The sequence below is a fragment of the Loxodonta africana genome, chromosome 3 (assembly GCF_030014295.1).
Source record: "Loxodonta africana isolate mLoxAfr1 chromosome 3, mLoxAfr1.hap2, whole genome shotgun sequence".
NCBI lineage: Eukaryota > Metazoa > Chordata > Mammalia > Proboscidea > Elephantidae > Loxodonta > Loxodonta africana.
In genome coordinates this window covers 186,420,739-186,446,876 of record NC_087344.1, presented here as the reverse complement: position 1 = coordinate 186,446,876, position 26,138 = coordinate 186,420,739, and the positions used below count along the sequence as shown (strand labels likewise).

The following is a 26,138-nucleotide window of genomic DNA, read 5'->3' as shown; positions in this document are numbered from 1 at the left end:
TTTTCAGTATCTAGGTGTAGTGATTTTTTTTTTTTCTTCTTTTTAGATCTCAGGCCTTAATCAAGGGAATCTTGATTCCATTTTTCTTGTTTTTCCTCCTGGGTAACAGGAACTTTACACCAGCAAGGATTGTTAAAAATCTAGAAATGTACCAGATTTTCACCTCTGATCACTAGCCTTTTCCAGTGTCATTTTCTCTTCCCTCTTCCAGACTCCAGTTGTACAGAATGCAGCATCTATTGTTCAGCCATCTCCTGCCCACGTGGGGCAGCAGGGCCTAGCCAAGCTTTCCTCTCGGCCTGGGGCCCAAGGGGTTGAACCTCAGAATTTGAGAACATTACAGGTATGTAACCCATAATGAGAGGACCAGAATCCAGAGGGTCCTGTCTATCCTCTCTGTTAATGGGGCTACTCTAAAGATTATGGAAAAGAAGAACCTACCCTTTGCTGTCGAGTCATTTCCGACATAGCAACCCTATGGGACAGAGTAGAACTGCCCCATAGAGTTTCCAGGGAGCACCTGGTAGATTTGAACAGCTGACCTTTAGGTTAGCAGCCATAGCTCCTCACCACTACACCACCAGGGCTTCCGTGATAGACGTGATAATACTACAAATAGCCCTGTTGGTCCCATATGGCATGATTTAGTCTATAATAACAGGATGAATAATCATCATTTTTCCACTGTAATCTTCTCTAGAAAAGATTCCACATTAGTTCATTTCCATATAGAGTTAGCTAACTTATACCAAAAAAGCCAAGGAATTCCTAGCCACTAATCAAGGTTTGGAGCCCTGGTGGCTCAGTGGTTAAGTGATATGGCTGCTTACCAAAACGTCGCAGTTCATATCTACCAGCCATTCTTTGGAAATCCTAAGGGGAAGTTCTGCTCTGCCCTCTAGCATCACTATGGGTCAGAATCAACTCAACAGCAGTGGGCTTGGTTTTGGTTTTTTAGTCAGGGATTACAGTGATGGTAGATTTATCCCATAGGTCATTAGACAGAAATGCTAAGTCTAACTCAACTGTGTGTTGTAGGCAATGTTTTCTCTTCAGCATTTTACTGCCTGCGGGAGCCTTGGTGGCATAGTGGTTAAGAGCTTGGCTGCTAACCAAAAGGTTGGCAGTTAGATCCACCAGTCAGTCCTTGGAAACTCTATGGGGCAGTTCTCCTCTGTCCTGTAGGGTCGCTATGAGTTGGAATCAACATGACAGTAATGGTTTGTTTGTTTGTTTGTTTTAATACTGCCTATGACTCGTTCTTTTCATCTTCTTCCACGTCAGGGTCACAGTGTCATCCGTTCAGCAACCAACACCACCCTTCCACATATGTTGATGTCTCAACGTGTTATTGCCCCAAACCCAGCTCAGCTACAGGGTCAGCGGGGCCCACCTAAACCTGGCCTTGTACGCACCACGACACCCAACATGAACCCTGCCATCAATTACCAACCGGTAAGAGGGAGCCCTAACGTGATAACAGAGAAATCAAATCCTTTATTTGGTTTCCCTGTTGAAAGGGCCATATGTTTTAAGTTTTGGGACATAGAGAAACTCTAGGGCAAGGGTAATTTAGGTGGAGCTTAGATTGAGAACAGCCCCAAAAGTGGAAGCTTTGAGGAATGGTATGAAGTAGTGCTGGAGAAGCGAGGTTATACAGCAGGGCATCCGTGAGCTAAATCCTGCTCAGAAGACAGAGATAGAGGGATCTTAGGGAATAAGAACCAGAAAGACGTATGACATAAGAACACCCTGATCTTTTTCAGAGCAGTTTTAGCTCATAGCCATCATCATTTTTTTTTATATGTGCCAGAGTTCTTTTTCAGTGAATAAGTTGGACTGCCCCTGTCTTTTTTATTTTTTTCCTGAGTTCTTGAAAAGCTGAGTAGTCCAGGGCAGGATCAGAATATGTCCTCTGCCAAGAAAGCAAGAATTGACCTTTCTCCCACATACCATCACTGACCCCTATTCTCAACCTCTTTCAGCAATCAAGTTCTTCTGTTCCCTGTCAGCGAACAACATCGTCTGCCATCTATATGAACCTTGCCTCCCATATCCAGCCAGGGTCAGTGAATAGAGTGTCCTCACCACTTCCTAGCCCCAGCGCCATGACTGATGCTGCCAACTCACAGGCTGCAGCCAAACTGGCTCTTCGCAAACAGCTGGAAAAGACACTCCTGGAGATTCCACCCCCTAAACCTCCTGCTCCCTTGCTTCACTTCCTGCCTAGTGCAGCCAATAGCGAGTTTATCTACATGGTAGGCTTAGAAGAAGTGGTACAGAGTGTCATTGACAGCCAAGGTAAGCCTATTTCTACCACTCAGCCTCTCTAAACAAGAAGTTGCCAAGCCTGGTTGACACGGGGCAGGGTATCACAGGGTACTGTGCAATATAAAACAACCTCTCCTTAGTATTGCCAAGCCACTTCCCATCCCTTATTTAGAGGCTGTTTGGGAGTAGCATATCAGAAAAGCTTTTTGTGTTTCTGTATATTTTAGGCTTTATATTTTTATGGTGCATTTTCATATCTGTATATTTTTTGCAGTGTATCATTTAGTTCTTTTAAGTGGTGTGTAGCATGATACATGCATAATTTGGTGAATAGACATCTGTTATTAATGTCAGTGTTTGTGTGGCATTGTGCTGCATTATACAGATTCCGTTACTACCTTTTGAGTGCTTACAGGTGAGAAAATAAACATACTCACTGATGTAGATAACTAAGTACGGGGGAAATAACCAAATAAAAGTTGTAAGCCAATACTGAACTAGACTATAAGGTATTAACGCCATATGGTCTAGACTAGTGGAAGTTATTAAGCCTGAATTTCCGAACATCTGGACTTACAGGAACACCTGACAGTAGAGGGAAGTGCCTAGAGGTCTCGGTATTAGCTATGAACATACCACAAAGTGAATAATTCAGTCACTAATAACTAAAAGTTGCATGTACGTAATGGGTAAATCCAGTAAGGTAAATAAGGGGTAAGTGGAGTATGCAGATGCTAAGAAGCAGAAATATTGGTTGAGTTAGGTAGAGTCTCTTGACTCTGAATTGACGGTATTTTCTTCTCACTGTGTTAAAGCATGGTTCTAGTCTCTGCTTTGTCAGCTGGGAGCTATTCCCTGAACTTAGTTGTCCTCATTTGTAAATGGAGATGGTACTGTCTGAATTTCTTAAAGTGGTGGTGTTATAATCAAATGATTATAAGAAAAGATAAAAGTGCTTTATAGCTCAGCAACAACCAAAAATAAAAGTTTAAAAACAAAAATACTTCTTATAAATTATAGAGTACTATTGTTGTCGCCTCTTGTTTAATTCAGCAGAATAAACCCCTGATAAAAGATCCACTTGGTGAAGAGAAACAGGAGATGGGGAGGAAATGTGAAGACACTGATTATATTCTTTTTGTTGGCGTCTAGGCAAAGTCTGTGCCTCACTTCTGCGGGTCGAACCCTTCGTATGTGCCCAGTGCCGCACAGATTTCACCCCCCACTGGAAGCAGGAGAAGAATGGTAAGATTCTGTGTGAGCAGTGTATGACCTCCAACCAGAAGAAGGCTCTAAAGGCTGAACACACCAACCGGCTGAAAAATGCTTTTGTTAAAGCCCTACAGCAGGAACAGGTAAGAATTCTGACTTCTTTGTGCCCAGGTTTTTCAAAGGGTAATTTCTTCTAGTTTACATGAGTTGTCCCTGTGATACCCACAGACCTCCAGACATGGAGACCTGGGTTGGTTTTATTTCTCCTTATTCTGTCCTACCCATTTCCATTTGACTGATTGTTTCTGAATGGTAAGGATATAGTAACATGCAATAGATGAAGCTGCGGGGAAGGGACAAAAGGCTTGAGACTCTTGGCTTTCCCCATAGTGCTAATGAATATCCACTGTTCTAAATTCTGTTTTTCCTCAAACAAATGGATTTTGGTGAGAGGAATTTATATTTGTAATATAAATCTTTTTGGGAGAAGTAATTATCTGCAGTCCATAGTTGATGCAGAAATGAAAAAAAAAAAAGGTAGATTATAAAATAGCTCAATGAAGCGGCCATCTAAGATGCATCAATTGGTCTCAACCCACCTGGATCAAAGGAGAATGAAGAACACCAAGGTCACACGACAACTAAGAGCCCAAGAGACAGAAAGGGCCACATGAACCAGAGACCTACATCATCCTGAGATCAGAAGAACTAGTTGGTGCCTGGCCACAACCGATGACTGCCCTGACAGGGAGCACAACAGAGAACCCCTGAGGGAGCAGGAGATCAGTGGGATGCAGACCCCAAATTCTCACAAAAAGACCATACTTAATGGTCTGACTGAGACTAGAGGAATCCCGGCAGTTATGGTCCCCAAACCTTCTGTTGGCCCAGGACAGGAACCATTCCCGAAGACAACTCATCAGACATGAAAGGGACTGGACAGTGGGTAGGAGAGAGATGCTGATGAAGAGTGAGCTAATTATATCAGGTGGACACTTGAGACTGTGTTGGCATCTCCTGTCTGGAGGGGGGATGGGAGGATAGAGAGAGTCGGAAGCTGGCGAAATTGTCACGAAAGGAGAGACTGGGCGGGCTGACTCATTAGGGGGAGAGCAAGTGGGAGTACGGAATAAGGTGTATATAAACTTATATTTGACAGTCTGACTTGATTTGTAAACGTTCACTTGAAGCTCAATAAAAGTTAAAAAAAAAAAAAGCCCAATGAAGAATAATGGTGCTAGAATATATGAACATCAACAGTATTTATATAATGAGAATATCTTGGAGAGAGATGTGTTGGGAAGCTCAGATACTTTTCCTCTATTCAGCTTCTCACACTGCTACCCGTCAGACCCCTTTGTTTTGGGTAGCATCATGGACTTTCTAGAAAATGGATAGGCAAGGGTCAGCACCCCAGTAACTCATCAGCCTTAATTAGTCATCTCATCCCTAACACCCAGATCCCTGCACCCAACTTTTGAGAGCTAACTTCGCTAGAGAGAGGGTGCCTTAATCACTGAAGTAAGTGGGCTATTTGTACCCAGAGATCTCAGCACACCCACCCCACCAAATTCTTTCACCTTTTCCACATCCCTCCAACTAGCTGGCAACATTAAAGAAGACCTCTAGGTTTTCTGATTAGGAAATTGGGTGCTGTCCTGCCCAAATTGACCTGATGACTCCCAACAGGAAATTGAACAGCGATTACAGCAGCAGGCAGCCCTTTCCCCCACTACGGCTCCAGCTGTGTCCAGTGTCAGTAAACAAGAGACCATCATGAGACATCATACGCTTCGGCAGGTGAGGAACTTTTCCCCTGACCCTGATTTCCCTCAAGGTTTTGTAAATCATTTATCCGAACTTGTCCTTTCTACCACAGGAGATCACGCAGCTTTTCTGCTTTTCTCCCATATCCTTGCCTCCACCTTACCTTCCGCATGGTAAAGTTATAATCAGCTGTCTGCTCCTCATTGCAGGCTCCACAGCCCCAGAGCAGCCTCCAGCGTGGCATACCCACATCTGCCCGCTCCATGCTTTCCAACTTTGCACAGGCACCCCAGCTGTCTGTACCAGGTGGCCTCCTTGGCATGCCAGGTAAGAAGGGTTAATATGAATATTTTTCTCAGGGCTCCACTGGTTAGTATGCAGTTCGTAGCAGCTCCTTCAGGTGAATTGTCTCTTCTTTTGCTTTCTGCCCGCTCTTTGCATCTGCTCCCTTCACGCTTCCATTATTCAGCATATGTTTGGTAAATTCTTATTACATGTCAGGCATAGTGCTAAGCATGAGGGTTTTGGTAGTGAACGTGACACAGTCCTTGCCATCAGAAATTTAAAGGCTGAAGTGCCCTCAGTGAACTTGTGGTTATTGATCTCTTTAGGCCAGGACAGCAGGGTCAACTGTCCTAATCCTGTTTAAATGATCCAGGATGCTTCTCCACAGTCAGCAGCCCCCAAATCAAAGCAGATTCAACGATGCCTTCTCTTTGTCTTGATTCTTTTCCTCTCACCACTGTTTTGCCTGTCTCTCCTATATCATTATTATTTTTGTTCGTTATTTTTGGTAGAATTAAAATTTCAGGAAAATCTCTTTCCCTAAAGCTTGGGAGCCAGAGGGGAAAGTTGCTGCTGAAATAAAGCTAGCTGAATCTGGACAAGTGCAGACAACTTCTAATGTTTCCTTCTTTCTCTAGCTCTGCAGCCCCAGGGGAGTGCAAAAGGGAGTGCCATTTCCTCTTTTAATACCTGCCCTCCACTTTTGTCTCCTGGATCTAGGTGTCAACATTGCATACTTGAACACTGGCATCGGAGGACACAAAGCCCCCAGTTTGGCAGACCGACAGCGGGAATACCTTTTAGACATGATCCCACCCCGGTCTATATCGCAGTCCATCAGTGGACAGAAATAACGCCTGTTCCATTTGTCCTGCCCCATCCTTGAACCCTTGACCCTTTTCCTCTCCTATTGCCCCCAACTTCCGTCGCATGCAGTGCCTGTACTGGTGCCTACCATACACGGAAAACAAAACAGAAAAACAGAAGACAAAAAATAGAAATCAACAAGAAAACACACGTGCCCTGCCCCGCACCTTCCCCTATTTCGTACTGCTGCGATCTGTTCTCCTGCCGCTCTGTCTTCTCTCTTCAGTTTCCTTTAACAGTGAGGTGGGTCTTCATCTCTGATAGAGGTCAGAGTGAAGTCCTGGGGAGAATCTATGCCCTCTGACGTGTGTTTCTAAAGTTTGTTTTTATGGTATAATTATTATTTTTAATGATGACGTGTGTCCTCCCTTTGTTCAGTGAACGGTTAAACCTCTTATTTTTCCCCAATTTTTTTTTTCTTTTTTTTACAACACAAATGACACTCAGTTAAATGATAGGAGTGTTGTAGTTGGGTCCCCAGCTGCCAAGTAGGACATGACTGGGACTGTTAGGGGCAGAGGTTTGGAATGCACTTAACCCAAGGCGAAGGGGAGCTGGGGGCATCAAATGAGGAGGAACAGCATCCCAGCTGTGGCTGTTTCTGTACTGGAGAATTTGGGAGACAGTGTTGAAGTTGGGCTCTAAGAATGAGGGGAAAGCGCCTGGAGGGCGAAGCTGTAACACCCAACACCCTGGAATTTATCTGTGGAGGAGAGGGAGGATGGGTGTGATGATGAACATAATGTTGAGCCAGGGAGGACTGAGTGCGGGTCCTGGCCGTATTGATGCTGGGGGAATAAGATTGGTCTCCTGACCCCAGTGGGGACACAGAAGTCTATTCCAGGCCAACTAGCCCAAATTCATTTCATCTTACTTTCTTTGTAAAATTCCCTCCCATCCCCCTTTTTTAAATCTTAGTCTGTCCCCTCTAACCACAGCCCCCTTCTGTATAGAGGATGGCTATAGCCATGCTGTTCCCAGGCAGTTTGCTGGGTGTCCTAGAAGTTGGAATGGGCATTGAGTGAGTGAAGTAACAACAGGGGGAAAATCATCTTGGAGGAAGGAAGTTGGGGTTTCTCTCCTAGCAGTTGGGAAATAACAAAAGGGGGGAAATCAACTTGGAGGAAGGAAGTTGAGGTTTCTCTCCTAGCAGTTGGGATTCTCACATTTGTCTATCCCCTACCCTCTGAGTGCCGGGAGATGAGGGTGAGGCTATCTAGTCGGGTTGGAGTCCTCCCTTGACTCTGCTTCACAAACTGCAAGACCCAACTGCTCAAAGCCAAACAACTCATAACAAAACCAACTTTGGACCTCTGCTATAAAAGTAGTTATTGGAGTTTTTTTTTTTTTTTTTTTTTTACCAGAATTCTATTAATTTTGCTTTATTGTTTTTATTTTTTTTCTTAAGTGCTACTAATGTAGAGAATGAATTGAATTGTGCAATGTTGCTGTTTGCGGGGTTGGGGAGATTAGCAACCCATTTGTCCCCATTATGGGGAAAAGGGGAGGGGGCCAGGCTGTTTCTGAGGTAAAGGAAGCCCCTTAAAGGTCAGGGTTTCAGCTCTCCTCATGGTGTACACACGCCGGGCTCTCCAGCTCTAAAAGCTGCCCAAGTGCGCGCTGAAGGGAGTCTCTCAGCAGAGAGGTGTGAGGAGGAGTGTAATATTTTGCCCTTGAAAGCCACCTGGGGATGTTCCTCCACTTTTGTTTTTAAAAGTTAAATAATTCTTTTAAAGTAAGGCACTTTTAAAATTAACACACACACAAGCTGCACATCTTTCCCCTTAAAGTTTGGAGGTGGAGTGGGAGAAAGAGCTGGAATCAGGCTCAGTTCCCTCCACTGGCCTCTACAACCAACACCCCAGTACCACTGTGGGTGATTATACTGGCCCTACGGGCCTTCCTGGCTTTTTTGTCTTTCTTCCCTTCCCCCAAATTCATTGAGCACTTAATAAAGGAGCAGAGATGCAGCCTGTGTCTGGGCTCCCCCAGTGGTGAAATGATCTGGAAGCTAGACGCTAGTAACAGGTAGTGATGGGGTCGTTTTCGAGTATTTTTCTGGGGAATGTGGTACCCCTGACTGTAAGTGGTGGGGGAGGGAGGGGGTTAATGGAACTGGGTCTGGGATTATTTTAAAATTATATATATATATATATAAAGATATATTCTTACATCTTTTCTTTGCCCTCTGTGCTTTGAAAGCACTGGATAAATCGTTTGGTTTTGTTTTTCACTCTTCCACAAAATTGGAAGCTAATTTTTTTAATGTTTTCCCTGCAAGTCATCTTGCCTTGTGGCATGTCTGTCTAGCCATCCCCCCACCCATGATGAAGTGCCATTTCTGTTAATGTCTCTCTCTCCCCCAGCTCAGAGGTGCTCAGAGATACGAGGCGCCCAAGTTTGTCGGTTGAGATTAAAAGTAAGGAACAAAGAATGTGCAATACCGTCTAGCTGGGGGCTGTCCGTGCCCTGAGCTGAGTCCCTTCCCTGGAAGCCAGGCCACCTTTGAATGGGGTTTGACAGTAAGATTTAGAGATAGGGCATGATGGCGAAGGAAAGTCTTTGGTCAGAGGTCTGCTGAGGTGCTGGGGGAAGAGGGTGGAGTCTTTCCTCTCTTTATCCCCTCTGGGTCAGTTACGTAGAAGCTGCTTAATGACTAGTAGAGCTCTGTGACCCTTCGCTGCGTTGCTGAGGTTTGATTTCTTTCCCTTCTCTTCTCTCCATTTTCATACCCTTCCCAGGGATTAGTGATGGGGGTGAGGTCTCCCTAATCATGGTAAAAAGTATTAGCCTTCCACTTCCTCCCTTCCCTCCTGCTCCCCCAACCCTCTGTCTTCCATATGTCTCTACTTTTTCATTACTGATTGCCTTGTGTCCCTCCAAGTCTATTTTTTCTGCCCATCCTCAAGCCTTGGGCCCTGTAGACACTAACCCCCATGCCGTAAGGATAGGAGGAAAGGCCCTCTGTTCCCAGAGTCATCCTTTACCCCTAGAGCTCTGAAGCTCAGGATAATAACAGAGTGAGGATCCCACCAGTTCTGCCTGGCCTCCTTTATATCCCCAGAGGAACCCAAAGCAGAAGTTTGTGGGCAGTGTCTTACTCCCTAGAAGCCTGAAATGGGTGGATTAGTGGTAAGGCTTGGGTAAAGCTGGGGGGACAGAGGTCCTTATTTGTCAGTTTATTTTGTCATTTGACCACAGCATCCAGACTCCCTCCACCCCTGGAATAAGTATTTTTTCCACAGTTTTGGATGTGTATGTATGGTAGACTTTTTTTTTTTTTTTTTAAGACACAGAGATAAATGTTTTCCTGCTTTGGTTACCTTTCCTTTCCCCTTTAAAAGGAATTAGCTGTAGAACTGCTTTGTAAAGATGCTTCTTGATATTTTACTTTTGTTCCTTCTCCCCCACCACTCCCTTTTCTCCCCGTTCCTCCAGAAGGCATAACCCTTCTCTCCACACCCCTACCCTGTCCCAGTCCTAGGCTCCCTTCCCCTCCAACAAGACCTTCATTAGCTTATGATATTTGCTGCCGAGATGTTATAACAAGGATTCATTCGTGTATATAAGCTATTTCTTGATCCATTTAAAAGGAATTGTACATTGTGTAGAAAAAAAAAAAAACCTGAAAAAGAGAAAAAAAAAAAAAAAAAGCCCTAGCCATGGATATTGTGAAACCGTGTTATGTCATTTTGTAATGTGCCCGTTTGTGTATGATCCGTGCAAAAGGGTTTCTGGGGAAGGGGCGGGGGTAGGGAGGCAGGGCTGTGGAGGGTGGGTAGGGGAGTGGGCCTGGCCCAGCACACTGAGACTGGCAGCAGCTCCAACCCTATCCCTCCTTAGAGATGCCACCTCCCCCACCACCCACCCCTAATTTGTGCCTTGCCTCCCCACCCTGGAGGAGTCCCTCCAGGTCACCAGCACTGCCTTGGCAGAGCCCACTCCCTACCCTAACCTGCCCACCCTCCCTACCCCCCAGCATTAGGGTGATACTGTGGGGAAGTGCTGGGGATTGGGAGGTAGCCGAGGGATGGGGCAGTTCCTGGGGGCATCGAAACCAAGTATTATTATGAATTGTAATTGTATTTGCACTGTTTTTTTTTTCCTCTGATTGCATCAGCATATATACAATATACCTGTATAACAAAATTCAGTGTCAAACTTTCTTATGCAAGGGATTTCCCCTGCCCCCCCACCAAAAAAAAAAAAAAGAGAGAAAGAACCTAGTCTGTTGGGCCTTTGAGGGTGGATTATCAGGGGATGTTAGAAAGGATTTTAATAATTGATCCTAAGGAGGTCTCACCTGGTGAGAGTCACATCCATCTGCACACAGTTTTAGATTGTGTGCACTGAGGTGATGCTAGGCTACTGTGAAAGCTGGGCTCCTGGCCCAGGTCTTGTGGGGAGTGAAGAGAACCACCACCACAAAGGAAGGTGGGGTGGGGCACAGCCTGCAAACCTGGGGTCTTGCCCCAAGCTTTCTCACTAACTTGTGTAACCTTTGGCAGAGTTCATTTTCTGGGTCTGTTTCCTTGTCTGTGAGGTGAGGGGAGTGATAAGATCTGGCCACCAGGTTCAAAATTCTATGCTTCCTTCCCCTATAAAAAAAAAGAAAGTCGAGGGAAGTGTTGGGCTGAAAAACCAGGAAGGAAATCACAGTGACTAGTGTTGAGGTAGTTACGTGTGTTGATGAGGCCTTGGAGAGCTGCCAGCCCCTTACTGTTATTCCTTGGTTTGAGAAAGGCAGCAGAGTGATTGATGTCCGGGACATCACAGTTAGATCAGTGGCATCTATGCCTTGTGCCTCTAGTCATCCTTGGGTTGGGACTAGGCCCTAAGGCCCACCTCAGAACCCACCACAGAGCCCTTAAGAATGGTTGACCCATGAATGCCCGGAGTTGGTGGTCTACTTACTCCCTTCTGAGCTACAGGCTGCAGAGCTTCCCCCATCTTCTCCGTGAGGAAATAGGAGAGCTCAGATAGAGTCCACACCTTGTCTCCTTCCCTCAGCTCTCATCTGAACCCCCTAAAAGGCAGCTGTTTCACAGTTTGCCTCCTTCAGGGGCCCAGTTTCCCCACAGCCTGGGCTGAGTACCCCCACTGTCCTTAGGTTCTTAGCTCGCAAAGCCTGGAGAGGATACAGGATGATGGCTGGGGCCCTGGTGAAGGGGGAGAGAGGTTGGGGGGCTGGGGAGCAGGGAGGTGGGATGGCCTTCCCTGAGTGGGGTGGGCGGGAGGGGAACAAGACCCTTTTGCACAACTCTCTTTAAGTTTTCTTCCTCCCCCCCCCTTTTTTTTTAAACTCATTCTAATTTTCTGCATTGTGTTTGGGAAATAAAATGAAAAAACTAAGACCAATAGAAACTGGTTTTCAAAAGGCAAATACACTCCCATCTGTTTCCGATGCTGCTGAGCATTTCAGCAGTGACAGATTCAAATAATAAGCTAATTTTTGGAGAAAGGATTAAAAGAAAAAAAAACTTTGTAATATTTATCACTTGCAAGCTATGTTTAATAAAGAAAGGAATGGTTTCTAAACTTTCCTGTGATGTGCTTTAGTCATGGTGGAGGAGGGGGGTGCCAATCTACTGGGAGGATTTTTGGAGTAATCAAGAGATGAGCTATGGCTTTAAAGTTCCTGTGGCCCGGCCGCTAAGACCCGGTTTGAACCCTTTATCTTCAGCTGGGATTATTATTTAAATCCCTCACCTACTACTTGTCCCACTCCACCTCTGGGTGGAGCCAGTGTTCTAGAAGCCACTGACCCCACTTCAGTTACTTCATGACTTAAAGTCTTGTTCTTTTCTTAGCAAACTGCAGAATATAGTTCCTCAACAATCTGAATGCGCCCCCCGGAATACCCAGAACTGCCCTGGTCTTACCACTTCATTACCCCACGCCCTCAAGTTCTCTTTTCAACCCAAAGCATTAACCAGATCCTGTTTTTTCCATTTCAGTTTTTATTTCCAAGAAAGCACTTAGACCAGACCCACCCAGAGGAGAGGTGTCATTTCCTTAAGGACTTAAAGTTGGGGGCTGTTCTTAGCCTGCTTGGTCCCTTGCCACATTTCTTAAAGCTGCTTCAGCCCCTCATGCAGAGGGAGCATTTGTGGAGGGGCAGGACCCAGCCTTGCTGGAGTCTTGTCATTGGTACTAGGGTCATTCTACAAGAGCACAGAGGGAAGGTTTGGGGTCCCCTAAGCCCAGGGTCTGTCCTCTGCCAAGACTGTCCCCACTTCTGGTACAATTCTAACAGCCCTGGAAGGAGAGTCTGGGGCTTCAGCTTTAGATATTACAGAGCTGGGTGAGGAGGGACTGTGGGGCCCTTTGTGCCATAGGCTGGCAGAGGGAGGAGTAGGAAAGAGGCTTTCTTTGGACACCTAGAACTGGGGGGGGGGGGGTAGGTGGGTGGGGTGCTCCACAGCCTCTGTGTTCATCCTACGAGGAGTCTGAGGCCACCAAAACCCCAACTCAAACTAGTAATCTGCTTTCAAAAATATATATCAAATGAGGTGGGAGTGCACCCTCAAGAGGGGCAGTGCTTTGGATCTGGGAAAGGGGGAGATGGGTATTTGGTTGCTCAGAGAAGCTCATGTGAGCTCAGATGTTTGGAACTCTTAAAGGGTTGGGACAAGGGGGCAAGAAACTCAGCACCCCCTTTGCCTACCTGCCTGCTCAGACCATAAGCAATGTTAAGTTGCCTGAGCCTGGGTCAGATTCAGCTTGGCCATGAGGAGACAGAGGAATTGAGATTTCATGCTAGAGTGCTTCTGGTCGTAGGACGGAGGTGATGACAGAGCCCCTTGCCCTGCAGTCACCCTTTGGGAGGGAACCCTTAAAGCTGTATGTACATCTTTGGGTAAGTTCATATTTGGATCAAGAAGAGGCAAATATATTGGATGGAGTTATAAGGCAGAAGTAACTGGGTTGGGAGTAACTCCCAGCTGAGCTTCATTTCACTTGAGGTTATTTGGTGTGCTGGAGGGAAGGATACATATTCCCCCATTTCTTGAGATGGGAGGAACACAGAAACCACACCCTCTTCTCTCCCCCTATGGCCAGGCCTGCACCACCCCAGAGAAGGGCTAAGGGACCTTTGGTTCTTTCCTGACTCTGGGGTGATGGGGACAGGTGAGGTAGATTCTTTGGTGGGTCTGGAGTTAGTGGTGTCTGGAAGGGAGCCAACTTGGAGGGCCTTAGGCTAAGGGCAGCTGTTCCATGGTCACCTGAGGACAAGAAGGTGGTCAGGCCTCTGTCCCAAGGCCTCAAACCCACCAGCTTTTCCCACCAATCCCTCCTCACTTGAATCCCCTTCACCTGGGTGATGAGTTCAGTTTTCTCCCCTGGCTTCCCTCCACTCAGCTCTGTCCAAGGCAGTCTGAGGCGCTGCCCAGCACTCCCAGGACCCCTGTCTGCAGAGTAGGCTGTCCCAAATAGGAAGGGTCAGCACTGCGGCTTATCTGGGTCTCCCTCTGTGCTAGCTCCTCAGCCTGTTCTTCCCAAGGGTGGAGAGAATGGGTTCCTTCCTTGTGCTGCTGGGCAGCAGGGGAGCTGGCTTGGCCCACACCTGCTACCTCCATCCTCTGCCTTGGGAGCCCCTGTCCTCTGCCCTCTTAATGCAGCCCACCAAGCGTCCCCCTGCCCCTAGACACCACTGAGAAGAACCGGCTCTCCTCCAGATCTGTCTTACTTATAAAACAGGAAATAAAGAATTGGGGTTAATGATGGATAAGGGCTCTTTCCTGCTCTCTTCCGTTCCTTGCCGCAGTGATGCCAACAGTCTCCCTAGCAGTTTCCACACTAGCTACCCTGGCCCTTACCTGTGTTTGCAGCCCAGGAAAAGGCAGAGGAGGCAAACGATGAGGGCAGCTAGGCCCACGTGGATACCCACCACAACCCCAGGCAGTGAGCTGCTCCCATCCTGGCTGCAAGAGCAACCAGCCTTGGACTCTGTGGACACAGGGCCAACTGTCAGAGGACCAGAGGTGGAGGCGAAGCCCTTCCGTCCATATGGGTCCTATGGGAGGGACAGGCTCTGACCCCAGGCTTACTACCCTCCTACAGGACCCCACTCACCATGGTGGTCAGGGGCACATCACGCAGAGACACAAGGCGGGCACTGCTATTCCCATCCCCATTGCCATTGAATGCCTGGAGCTTGATCTCACAGAGGGCAGCTGGCTCTGCAGGGAGCAGAGGAGCACGAATGGAACAGGCCTTCTGGGGGAGCCCACTCTAGGAAGAGGTCCGAGGGTCACATAGGAAGGTTTGGGGCCTCACCCAGGTCTGTGTAGAGGAAGGAGCTGACAGTGCCGGCCAGGAGCAGGGGCCTCTCCAAATGGCCTGCCGGCAGCTTGTGGCAAAAGAGCTTGAAGCCTTGGATGGGCTCTAGCTGGGGTGGCAGCTCCCAGGAGGCCTGCACGGTGGTAGCATTGAGCACCTTGGTGGAGAAGCCCAGGGCAGCAGAGGCTGCAGAGGAAAAGGGATGAGCTGGTCAGCAGCCCCTGTCTGCCTCCGGCTGGGGGCTCTACAAGGCTGGAGAGGCTGCCACTCGCTGCTGCCCGTAGTGGAATTGTGGATGGGGGCAGAGTCCTGTCTGGCACCCTCTGCAGAGTACGCCCGCAAGTGAATGGAGCAGACGTGGCAGGCTCCAGGCTGGAGAAGACACGCTCAGAGGTGTCTTTGGTCACAGCCTCCTGGAGCTCCGGGCCAGCTGGCTCTGGGGAACAGAGAGCTTGGCATCTCAGCATCCTTCTCCCTCACTAGCCCCAGAGATGAAGGCCCTCCCGGTGCCTGGCTGGGCCAGGCTTCCAAGGAGAGCAGGGAAGGGGGCTGCAGAAGTTGAAACTAGGATGAGAAAGAGGCTGTGAATATTGAAAACCAAAGAGCAGTAAGGAAGCCCCAGAGAACCATATGCAGAGACATCCAGCTCAGAGCCACACATCCAGAGGCCTGATAAGCGTCCAGAGGGGCTCGAAGACCACTAAGGAGACAGGGGCCCAGAGAGTGCAAGGGACTCCCCCTAGGACACCACCAGTCTGGGGCAGAGGCCTGACCGAGGGTCTGAGCTCGAAGTTCTGTTCACTGCTCACACCTGCCACAGACAGGCAGGAGGTGCAGCACATAGCCGATGATGTCCCCACTGGAGGGGGATGGCTCCCAGGATAGTCGAATGGCAGAGGTGGAGAGGGCTGTAGCCTGCAGGCCTCGGTTAAGGAGAGGCTCTGGGGCCCCTGTCAAAGCCAGGTGGGCACTGGCCTGGTTGGAGCCAGCACTGTTCACCACGCATTGGTAGATGGCCTCGTCCTCGGCTGAGACCCCGGCCACCATCAGTGTGCTGGGGAAAGACAAACACAGCTGCTAGAGGCCCCTTCCTGGTGAGCCCCCACACCCCAGCAGGTGGCCTTAGGAGAGAAAGCTGCCTATCTCAGAGACCCACAGACCTGCCCAGGGGCAGAAGGACAGACCACCTGAGTCTGGGCACTACCTATAGGGGAGCAGGCCCAGCAGACCCTCCTGTGGTGGGGGTGGGGGGACTTGCTGGGAGTCTGTGCATGAGTGGTGGATTTTAGAGAGCAGCCTTAGGTAGTGTCCTGTAGATGAGGGGTGGATACCTGGGGTGGGGGGGAGTACCTACCGTTGATTGAGGGGAGCAGACATGGGTACCTGTTGTAAGTCAGTCATACTTTATCTACAGGACTCAACACCTTCCCATTCAACCAGACCACACGGGGCTTGGGGACACCCTGGGCCACGCAGGTGAAAATGGCGCTGCTTCCCGGAGGCTTGGACAAGAACTGTGGCCACTGGACAAACTCGCGGGGGGGGGGGGGTGGGGAGATGGGCGGACAATGGCGTGGTGGAAGGTACCTTGAGGCTGGGACTCTTGCCCTCCTTCCTCCCCCCACCCCAACCCTCTACCGGTCCTGGTTCCCATCAGCTGGATAAGCGCCCCAGGAATCCTCCCTGCGGGCGGCGCAGGAGAGGGTTACCCAATACACAATGTATGCCCGGGCTTATTTGTGTTTACTATAGTGCACAATTTCACGTCTTTCAAGACATCAAAGATGTAGCGAAGCCTATGTGAAATTGTGCATTACAGTTTAGTAAATAAACACAAGTAAGCCTGTGCTTACTGGTTAATCCGCCCCGGCCGGGGGAAGCAGTTCCGGGCTGCGCTACCAGGGAAAGCTGGAAGCGGACTTCACTCCCGGGAGAGGAAAGGGGTGCGCCCTGTCCGGGAGAACCTCCAAGGACCCTCCCCCCGCCCAGGGCGGCTCCAGTGAGCCCTGGTTTCCTCCCCCCGCCCCCGCACCGGCGCCCCCAGCCCTCGTTGCTTACCCTGCACCAGGAGGACGCCGTGCGCCTGACTCTGGTCCCTGGCCGGTTGGCGGCGCAGACGTAGACGCCCGAGTGCTCGACAGACACATCGGAGATCATGAGATTCCCGGTGCCCAGGACTTGGATGCCCTCCACGCCGAAGGAGCAGCCGTCTGCGGGAAGCGCGAGGTGTCAGGGCTGGGAAAGAGCGAGGCGGGGTGGGCGCACCCAGGTGGCTCCACGAGAGGAGCGGCTGCGGGTAGCCAGTGGCGATGCACTCCAGCACCGCCGTCTGGTGCACTGTGAGGGTCAAGTTCTGAGGCCCAGACAGAATCTCCGGCTCCTGCAGCAGTCTCTGGGGTCCCACTGGCAGTGGAAACGGGCAGGTTGATGGATCAGGAAAAGAGAACACCCCACCTCACGGGCACTTCTGTCCTCAGCATCCCCCTCTAACCCACAGGGTGTCCAGACCTCAGGGCTTCGCTCAGCAACTGCTGTATTATCCCCGTTTTACAGATAGAGAAAATGGTTTGCCCAAGGTCCCCTGGCGGTAAATATTAGGGCTAAGACGTTTTGGCAGCTAAGAAGGGCTCAGGTTAAACTGATAGGGTGGAAGGGAGAGGACAGAGTGTGAGCTCCAAGTGAACTGGTGGATGGCCTGCTCAGAACGTTAATTGGCCCCACCTTCCTGGGATGCCTCACCCTGGAAGCAGGAGGAGCAAGGGCCTCCATCCCTTCCCTAAGTCACCCACAAAGGTGGCAAGAGACCCTTCCCTCAGAAGCATAGCAGACACCTTAAGAACTCAGCATGGCTCCACTGCTCAGGAAGATGTAAACTTTTTTGAAATACACTACTATTTTGGGTCTAAACTGCATCTCGATTTTGTACCTTTCTCTACCACCACCAGCACCATTTCGTTAGTTTATTCAATAAATCATCACTGGGGGACTACTGTGTGTCAGGCGCTATTCTCACACTTGGAGTACAGTTGTGAAGAATATAGGGAAAAGCAGACCCTTGTTTTCCTTTATCCTGTCACTCCTGTTTGTTTTTTTTTTACCTCCTGTATTAAAAAAAAAAATGTTGCTGTGCAGTCAATTCTGACTCATAGCGACCCTAAAGGACAAAGCAGAGCTGTCCCATAGGGCTTCCAAGGAGCCCCTAGTGGATTCAAGCTGCTGACCTTTTTGTTAGCAGCTGAGCTCTTAACCACTACGTCACCAGGGCTCCTCCTGTACTATGTGTGTGTGTGTATGTACGTACATATGTATGTGGAAACCCTGGTTGCCTAGTGAATAAGAGCTACAGCTCCTAACCAAAAGGACAGCAGTTTGAATCCCCCAGATGCTCCTTGGAAACTCTCTGGGGCAGCTCTATTCTGTCCTATAGGGTCGCTATGAGTTGGAAAATCGACTTGACAGCAATGGGTTATATGTGTTCATATATTCATGTATATGTATATTTAATACTGTGTTTTTGGTGAAAGTTTACACATGAAATTAGGTTCCCATTTAACAATTTCTATACCTGTTGTTCACAAGAGCCAGAATATGACCTTGAGTATATCCTACTTGAATTTAGAGACGATCTCAAGAATAGATTTGATGCATTGAACACTAATAATGACCGAAGACCAGATGAGTTGTGGGATGACATCAAGACATCATAATGAAGAAAACAAAGAGTCAGTAAAAAGGCAGGAAAGAAAGAAAAGATGGAAGTGTATGTCAGAAGAGACTTTGAAACTTGCCCTTGAACATAGAGTAGCTAAAGCAAAGGGAAAAAATGATCACGTAAAAGAGCTGAACAGAAGATTTCAAAGGGTGGCTCAAGAAGACAAAGTATTATAATGAAATGTGAAAAGACCTGGAGTTGGAAAACTAAAAGGGAAAACACACTCAGCATTTCTCAAGCTCAGTGAACTGAAGAAAAAATTCAAGCCTCGAGTTGCAATATTGAAAGATTCTATGGGCAAAATATTGAACGACGCAGGAAGCATCAAAAGAAGATGAAAGGAATACGGAGTCATTGTACTCAAAAGAATTGGTTGATGTTCAACCATTTCAGGAGGTAGCATATGATCAGGAACCCATGGTACTGAAGGAAGAAGCCCAAGCTGCACTGAAGGCATTAGCAAAAACAGGGCTCCGGGAATTGACAGAATACTAATTAAGATGTTTCAACAAACAGATGCAGTGCTGGAAGCACTCACTTGTTTATGCCAAGACATTTAGAAGACAGCTACCTGGCCAACCGACTAGAAAAGATCCATATTTGTGCCCACTCCAAAGAAAGGTAATCCAACAGAATTTGGAAATTATCCAACAACATCATTAATATCACACACAAAATTTTGCTGAAGATAATTAAAAAACTGTTGCAGCAGTACATTGACAGGGAACTACCAGAAATTCAAGCCAGATTCAGAAGAGGACCTGGAGCAAGGGATATCATTGCTGATGTCAGATGGATCCTGACTGAAAGCAGAGAATATCAGAAAGATGTTTACCTGTGTTTTATTGACTAGGCAAAGGCATTCGACTGTGTGAATCATAACAAACTATGGATAACATTGTGAAGAAGGGGAATTCCGGGACACTTAATTGTGCTCATGCAGAGCCTGTACATAGACCAAGAGGCAGTCATTCCAACAGAACAAGAGGATACTGAGCGGTTTAAAATCAGAGAAGGTATGCATCAAGGTTGTATCCTTTCACCATACTTATTCAGTCTGTATGCTGAGCAAATAATCTGAGAAGCGGGACTATATGAAGAAGAATGTGGGATCGGTATTAGAGGAAGACTAATTAACAACCTGTGATATCCAGATGATACAACCTTGGTTACTGAAAGCGAAGAGGACTTGAAGCACTGATGAAGATCAAAGACTACAGCCTTCAGTATGGATTATACTTCAACATAAAACAAATATCCTCACAACTGGGCCAACAAGCAACGTCATGATAAACGGAGAAAATACTGAAGTTGTCAAGGATTTCATTTTACTTGAATCCACTACCAACACCCATGAAGCAGCAGTCAAGAAATCAAATGATGTATTGCATTGGGCAAATTTGCCACAAAAGACCTCTTTCAAGTGTTAAAATCAAAGATGTCACTTTGAGAATTAAGATGTGCCTGACTCAAGCCATGGTATTTTCAATCACCTCATGTGTATGTGAAAGCCGGGTAATGAATAAGGAAGACTGAAGAAGAATTGATGCATTTGAATTGTGGAGTTGAAGAATACTGAATATACCACGGACTGCCAGAAGAACAAACAAGTCTGTCTTGGAAGAAGTACAGCCAGAGTGCTCTTCAGAAGCGAGGATAGTGAGTCTTCGTCTCTCGTACTTTGGACATGCTACGAGGAGGGACCAGTCCTTGGAGAAGGACATCATGCTTGGTAAGGTAGAAGGTCAGCAAAAAAGAGGAAGATCCTCAACAAGATGGATTGACAGTGGCTGCAACAATGGGCTCAAACATAGCAATGATTGTAAGGATGGGACAGCACCAGGCAGTGTTTTGTTCTGTTGTACATTGGGCCGCTGTGAGTCAAAACTGACTCGGTGGCACTTAATAACAACAACATACATATTGTTCAGTGTTACTGGTTATATTTTTCACAATGTGTCAGCATTCTCATTATTTTCCTTCTGGTTTAACCCTTTCTTTAATGTCTTTTATTAAGAACTCAGAAAATTTTGTCACTAAAATGAAAGTTTCTCAAGGACTGGTTTAATATTTTATATACTTTTAAGTATTCCTAAAGATCTAGGATAATATTTCTTTCATTTGTTCATTCATACAGCAACTATCTACTGAGGGTTTACTTTGGGCCAGGCACTCTTTTTTTTTTTTTTTAATTTTCATTGTGCTTTAAGTGAAAGTCTACAAATCAACTCAGTCTCCCACACAAAAGCCTATATACACCTTGCTACATACACCCAATTGCTCTCCCCCCAGTGAGACAGCACACTCCCTCCCTTCACTCTCTCTTTTCGTGTCCATTTCGCTAGTTTCTAACCCCCTCTACCCTCTCGTCTCCCCTCCAGGGAGGAGATGCCCATATAGTCTCAAGCATCCACCTGATCCAAGAAGCTCACTCCTCACCAGCATCCCTCCCCAATCCACTGTTCAGTCCAATCCCTGTCTGAAGAGCTGGCTCCGGGAATGGTTCCGGTCCTGGGCCCACAGAAGGTCTGGGGCCCACGACCACCGGGGTCCTTCTAGTGGGCCAGGCACTCTTTAGTTTGCCTCTTACAAGCTCCAGTACAGGCTGCGGACTCGTTGGAATGTCCCAGCCTTAGCCAAGGAGGCTCTTTCTGCCGGGCCAGACCACTCATCGTGGTAGAGTCTGGACCATATCTTCAGCAACTGCTGGCTCACACCTCCCTGTGCCAGGCATTGTACTGTGAGTCCCTCACACATTGTCTCCCTGGATCCTCCCACAGTCCTGTGAGGCTTGCACATGAGAAAACCAAGTGTCAGAGAGGTTAAGTAATTTGTCCAAGGTCAGGCAGATTAGCAGAGCTAGGACTCAAACCTGGATCTTGGTAGCATACCCTCTCCCCCCACTGAAAGTCTGGAGAATTCTGTGTCCCTGGTGCCTGCCCCAGGATATGTGATGGTGAGTGATTTTGGAGTAAATGGTTCAAGGCCTTGGTCCCTGGCTCCTGCCCCGGGGGGAAGAGACCACAGGGACCCTAGCTCCTTTCCTGAAAATTTAGGTAAGCTCCTAAGCTCCAAGCCCTTCGTTACTGGGTAGCGGACTGTCTCACAACAGGTACCCTGAAGCTCTCCAGCCACTCATTCCCCTGCCTCAGCATGGTCCAGATGGAGGATCCCAGGCCTGCCCCTGACAGCCAGTGATTGGCATTACAGAGGCCTGGGATCCTGCCCTGTGCTTCGGCCCCAGATGGTTGATGGGAACAGGAAGTAGGAGGCAGAAGAACCCCACCCAGGCTTCCCACCGCTCTGAGGGAGGAGCCCCTGACCCTCCTCTGCTCTGAGCTTCTAAGTTAGTGCCAGATCACAGACACAACTCCTCCTTCCCCTTTAAGTCTTTAATTTAAAATACCTATCTATATAGAGAGATAGTCTTTGGTAAAATTTGGTCAGAGATGTTTGGAAAGTCTATGCTGAGGTGTCAGGGTGGTTTTCCATGGTTCGCTTGCTTCTTTATACCCTGGAGCCCCCTAGTGGATGATGCAGGCATGACTCCCCCTCAAGGACATCTGTGGCATCACCACTTCAGGTGTTGGAATCAGTCTAAGCTGACTCTCACCTGGCTGGGCACCAACCCCTGGAAGGTTCTGCTGTGGCCCTCACTTTAAACATGAAACTCGCACACCCAACTCGGCCTGCGTTTGGGGTCAACCTGGATGTTTCAGATACAAAGGAGGAAGCATACACATGAGTGCACACACACGTACATGCACACACATGCACAAACACATGCACACACACACACACATACACACCCTTGCACACGCATGCACAGGCAAGCACACACATGCATACATACGCGGAATTGCACCCACTCTCATCTGAGATGCAGGCTGCCTGAGCCCCTCACTCTGAAGCCATCACGGACTCCCACTGCCATCTGGATCAAGTCCAAACTCCTCTTCATGATGGGCTTGGCCTACCTTTCCAACATCAACTCTTTGTTACCCTGAGTTCTACCCATTCTATGGTCCAGCAACAGGGAACTTCCTTTGCAGACTGTCATGTTCTCACCCTTTTGCACTGGCACACACCATGGCCCTCTGCCTGGAATGCCCCCTCTCTGTCTTCTTGACCTTGGCCTGTCTTTCTCTTCTGACCTTTCAACACCCACTGGCTGTAACTTACTCCGGGAGGCCCCTGACCATCAACCAGCTGGGTTAGAGGTCCCCTCACTGGGTTCCCACAGCTCCTCCTTCTCTACCAGATTGTAAGCTCTGGGAAGCCAGTGACAGACTGAGTCTGTTCAGTCTGTGCACCGCTGTCCTCTACCCTGCACAGGTGCGCACAGGCGCTCTCTGAAGTGTCTGTACCCCGTACAACCCCACTGGCCACACTCCCTCCGAGCAGCACTGGCCCCCACACCTTTCTGCCTGGTGCCCACGCTGATTTCCCCTGGTCCTTGCTTACTACTCAGGGTCAGCTGGGCACCCTGGCTGTGGCGAGTACTGGCCACATTGCGTGCCACGGAGCGGTAGGTGCCCACATCAGCCTGGCTCACGCTGGTGATGTGGGGGATGCCGCCAGGCAGCAGCATGACCCTGAGGATGCAGATGTCAGGTATCAGTGGTCAGCAACCTGTGCCTGGACCCTCAGCCCACCCCCGGACCGCGCTCCCAGCTGGTGCTCACCGGTGGTCGGCAGTGCTCAGGGCCATGCCATTGTGCTCCCAGGAGATGGAGGGATCAGGCACCCCCCAGATCAGGCCCTGGAAGCGGGCAACTCCACCCTGCTCCACCTCCACAGACTCTGGGTGTTGGTGGAAGTGAGAGAGACCTGAGGGCATGGGGGGCCGCCTGAGCATCCATAGACCCAGCCTGGGCTGGGCCCCCAGCAGCCATGCCCCAAAGCCCTGGCTCCCACCTCTGCCTCCTCTTGCTAACCACTGCACTGTGCAACCCCAGAGCCTTGTCTGTGACTCTTGCGGCCACAGCACTTTATTAAAAAAATATGTAAAATTATATCTTGCAGTTGTTGGTTTAAAGACAAATATAATCCAGGCTGGATTCATTATTATATATTCATTATATTCATTTTTTCTTCTGGTTTTAAAGAAATTAAAATTAAAACATTTTTGTGAGCCCCTGTAATTATCATGGGCCGCAGGCAATGCATACTGTGCCTAGTGGGTAAGTCTGCTCTGCGAGGCCCACTCTGGACAACTCTGTACCCCCACAGGTGCCCCCTCACCCACCCCTGCCCCGGGAGCAGCCTCAGGCACCCACTTGCCAACTGTACCCGGGCCCGCCGCCTCACCAGCCGCCCATAGCGGTTCTGGGCCACGCAGTGGTACTCGTGGGCATGGGAAGGGAGGCTCCGGAGTGATGGCAGGGTGGCCAGATGCAGGGAGCCGTCCAGCATTAGGTTGGCACCACTGTCATTGGCCAGGACCAGTCCATCCCGCTGCCAGGAAATGGACAGAGGCGGCTCGCCCTCCACCTGGCAGGGCAGCACCAGCGGGTGGTCCCGCATGGCCACCGCATCCTCTGGCTCCCTCACGAAGGCCAGTTCGGAGCCTGCAGTGCAGCCTGTAGAGACAGCCAGCAGGACCTGGGCATGACGGCCTTCCATGGCCCACTTATGCACACCATCTCCCTGTCAACTCTGACCCCCCTCCAGTGGGCCAGGGGCAGGCGTAGAGACTTTACTCTTGGGGGCCTTGGGGTATTAAGGAAGGGGTGAGGAGGGAGAGAGGGCTGGCAGCCTGAGGAGCAGGGCTGGCCACTGTCTGGCTGGTGGGGAAAGGCCAGCCTGGCGGGCTGCCATGATTGATGGTCTCTTTCAGCCAGGCCCTGGCAATGGGGAAGGGATGGGGCAGGCACAATGGAGAGGTCAGGGGCCGAGGGTGGGCACTGTGCTCCCCTGGGGACAATGAGGCTGCTCCCCTCCCTCCTCCACCAGCCCATCTGCCTGTCTGCCCACGGGGTCAGCTTCCCAGGACTCCTGGCTCCCCCTTCCCCTCCCTCAGCCAGGACCCCAGCCCTGACTAGGGAAGGAGCACACTTACTTCCACACACACACACACACACACTTATTCACACACACACAGCCTAGAAATCCCAACTGCACAGCCACACACTTTGAGTTACAACCTCACCAACTCCCCCACCTTTTAGACACAGACGGTGGGCACAAAGGTCACACATTGATGCCCTGCAGACTCAAAGTCACAAATACACACACACAGGACCATAGACACACAGGAATCACAGACCCAGAAATGCATAAGCAGAGCTGTGAACCCACTTGCTTAGGCCCCCAACCATAAAAAAAAAAAAAAATACCCATAAATACTGTAACTCAGCGGGCCTCCCTCCCGAGTAGAGGGGCAGGTGGAGGGGCTGGGGTAGGCAGACCCCAGAGCCAGCAGGCCCAGGCCTCAGCCAGCTTGGGTACCCTCGGACATCTGAGGGGAAATCCCTTGGTCCTGCCTCTTCAGGATCCTCGCCTGTCCAGCCCCTTCCTAAGCACTCGCCCTTCTAGGACTGTACCCAGAGTCTGTGCCCCAGAGCCTCCCTCCACACAGCTCCCTCCTGCACTCACATGCCTATCCTTCCCACTCATCCTGTCCCCTCTTCTCTCCTGCAGGGTGTCCCCATCTCTGCCCCTGCCACCATCTGTCCCTCCTCCCCATTTTGTCTCCCTACTTTCTCTGCTGTCCACCCCTTTTGTGTAATGTTCCCCCATTCTCCATTGGTCTTGCTTCTCCATGGGCCCTACTGGCCCGGCCTACCTCTGGCCTCCCCAGCCCCTTACCCCAGTCCTGGAGCAGCAGCAGCAGCAGCAGCCCCCGGCCCATGTCCCTACCAGGCCCAGCCCCCCTCAATCCCAGGCTACCTCCCAAGCAGCCCTGATATTCTGCCTTCAGCCTGCGGGTTCCTGGGCTGTGGGCATTCCCCCGCCCGACACACTCGGGCACAGTGTGGGGGCTCTGGCCTTGCTTTGGGGAGCCTGAGATCTAGGGGAGCCAAGGTCTGGGATCGATGCTGAAAGCTGTGTCCTTTCCTCCGTCTTCCCTGGAGCTGGGTCTCTCTCAGCTTTCAGCCTGAGCCCCCTCCCCACCCCCGACCCCACTGTCCCCTCCTCCCAGGGCCAGGATCCAGACACCTAGATAATTGGGGCGGGGAAAGGGGAAGGGGCGGGGGCTAGTGAGAGCAGGGCAAACTTGGGGAGTCAGGTCCGCCCCTTTCCCAGCCTCTGGAATCCTCTCCCAGCCTGTCAGACCCATCCCTTACTTTTTCTCAAATTGATCTAATGGGAGTGAAGTTCTAGAGGGTGTTGGGTGTTTGCTCCTCCAAGCCCATCCCTGGGGATCCAGGGCCAAGACCCAGCTGGCCTGGAGTCTGATTTGGTGGTGGGTCCTGGGTAGGGGCGCAGAGCCCCCACCTCCTAGCAGAGCCGCTGTCCCAGGTGCTGAGGCAGGCTGATTTGGGGAGCTCATTCCATTAGTTCGGTTAAGGCCCTGCCGCCCCTCACCATTCACAGTGTCACTTTCCAAAGCTGTTCTCTCTATTCTTATTGGGACAATGGATTGAGGCCAATCAGGGGCCAGGAGGCAGCCAGCCGGTGAGAGGTGGGGGGAACCAGCCACCCAAGGTCCAGCCTCCACCCACCCCAATCCTAGGAAGAAAGAGGCCCAAACCCTCCGTCTTCCTTCCCTCTATCCCCCAAGGCTGACCACCTGAAT

At 49.6% G+C, this 26,138-nt stretch overlaps 2 protein-coding genes across 5 annotated transcripts in view; one reads left to right on the top strand and one right to left on the bottom strand.

The window, feature by feature from the left end:
• Positions 1-10,625, top strand: part of GATAD2B (GATA zinc finger domain containing 2B) — a 122,930-nt gene extending 112,305 nt beyond the window's left edge. For all 4 annotated transcript variants that reach the window (XM_064282619.1, XM_064282621.1, XM_064282620.1 and 1 more), the window contains 7 exons: positions 212-343; positions 1,285-1,455; positions 1,986-2,301; positions 3,424-3,626; positions 5,173-5,283; positions 5,460-5,577; positions 6,256-10,625. In XM_064282619.1, coding sequence (XP_064138689.1) covers positions 212-343; positions 1,285-1,455; positions 1,986-2,301; positions 3,424-3,626; positions 5,173-5,283; positions 5,460-5,577; positions 6,256-6,389 — 1,185 coding nt within the window. In that variant the 3' untranslated portion in view covers positions 6,390-10,625. The remainder of the gene's footprint in view (positions 1-211; positions 344-1,284; positions 1,456-1,985; positions 2,302-3,423; positions 3,627-5,172; positions 5,284-5,459; positions 5,578-6,255) is intronic.
• Positions 10,626-11,428: 803 nt separating this feature from the next.
• On the bottom strand, positions 11,429-25,250 carry LOC135230563 (immunoglobulin superfamily DCC subclass member 3-like). Its single transcript, XM_064279997.1, has 13 exons — positions 25,208-25,250; positions 23,677-23,979; positions 23,083-23,200; positions 22,817-22,992; positions 16,951-17,088; positions 16,744-16,895; positions 16,123-16,217; positions 15,497-15,739; positions 15,345-15,385; positions 14,683-14,871; positions 14,479-14,585; positions 14,223-14,419; positions 11,429-11,561 (listed from the first exon to the last, which is right to left on the bottom strand). The coding sequence occupies exons 1-13, from the start codon at positions 25,248-25,250 to the stop codon at positions 11,429-11,431; spliced, it is 1,935 nt and encodes a 644-aa protein (XP_064136067.1).
• Positions 25,251-26,138: the final 888 nt, after the last annotated feature.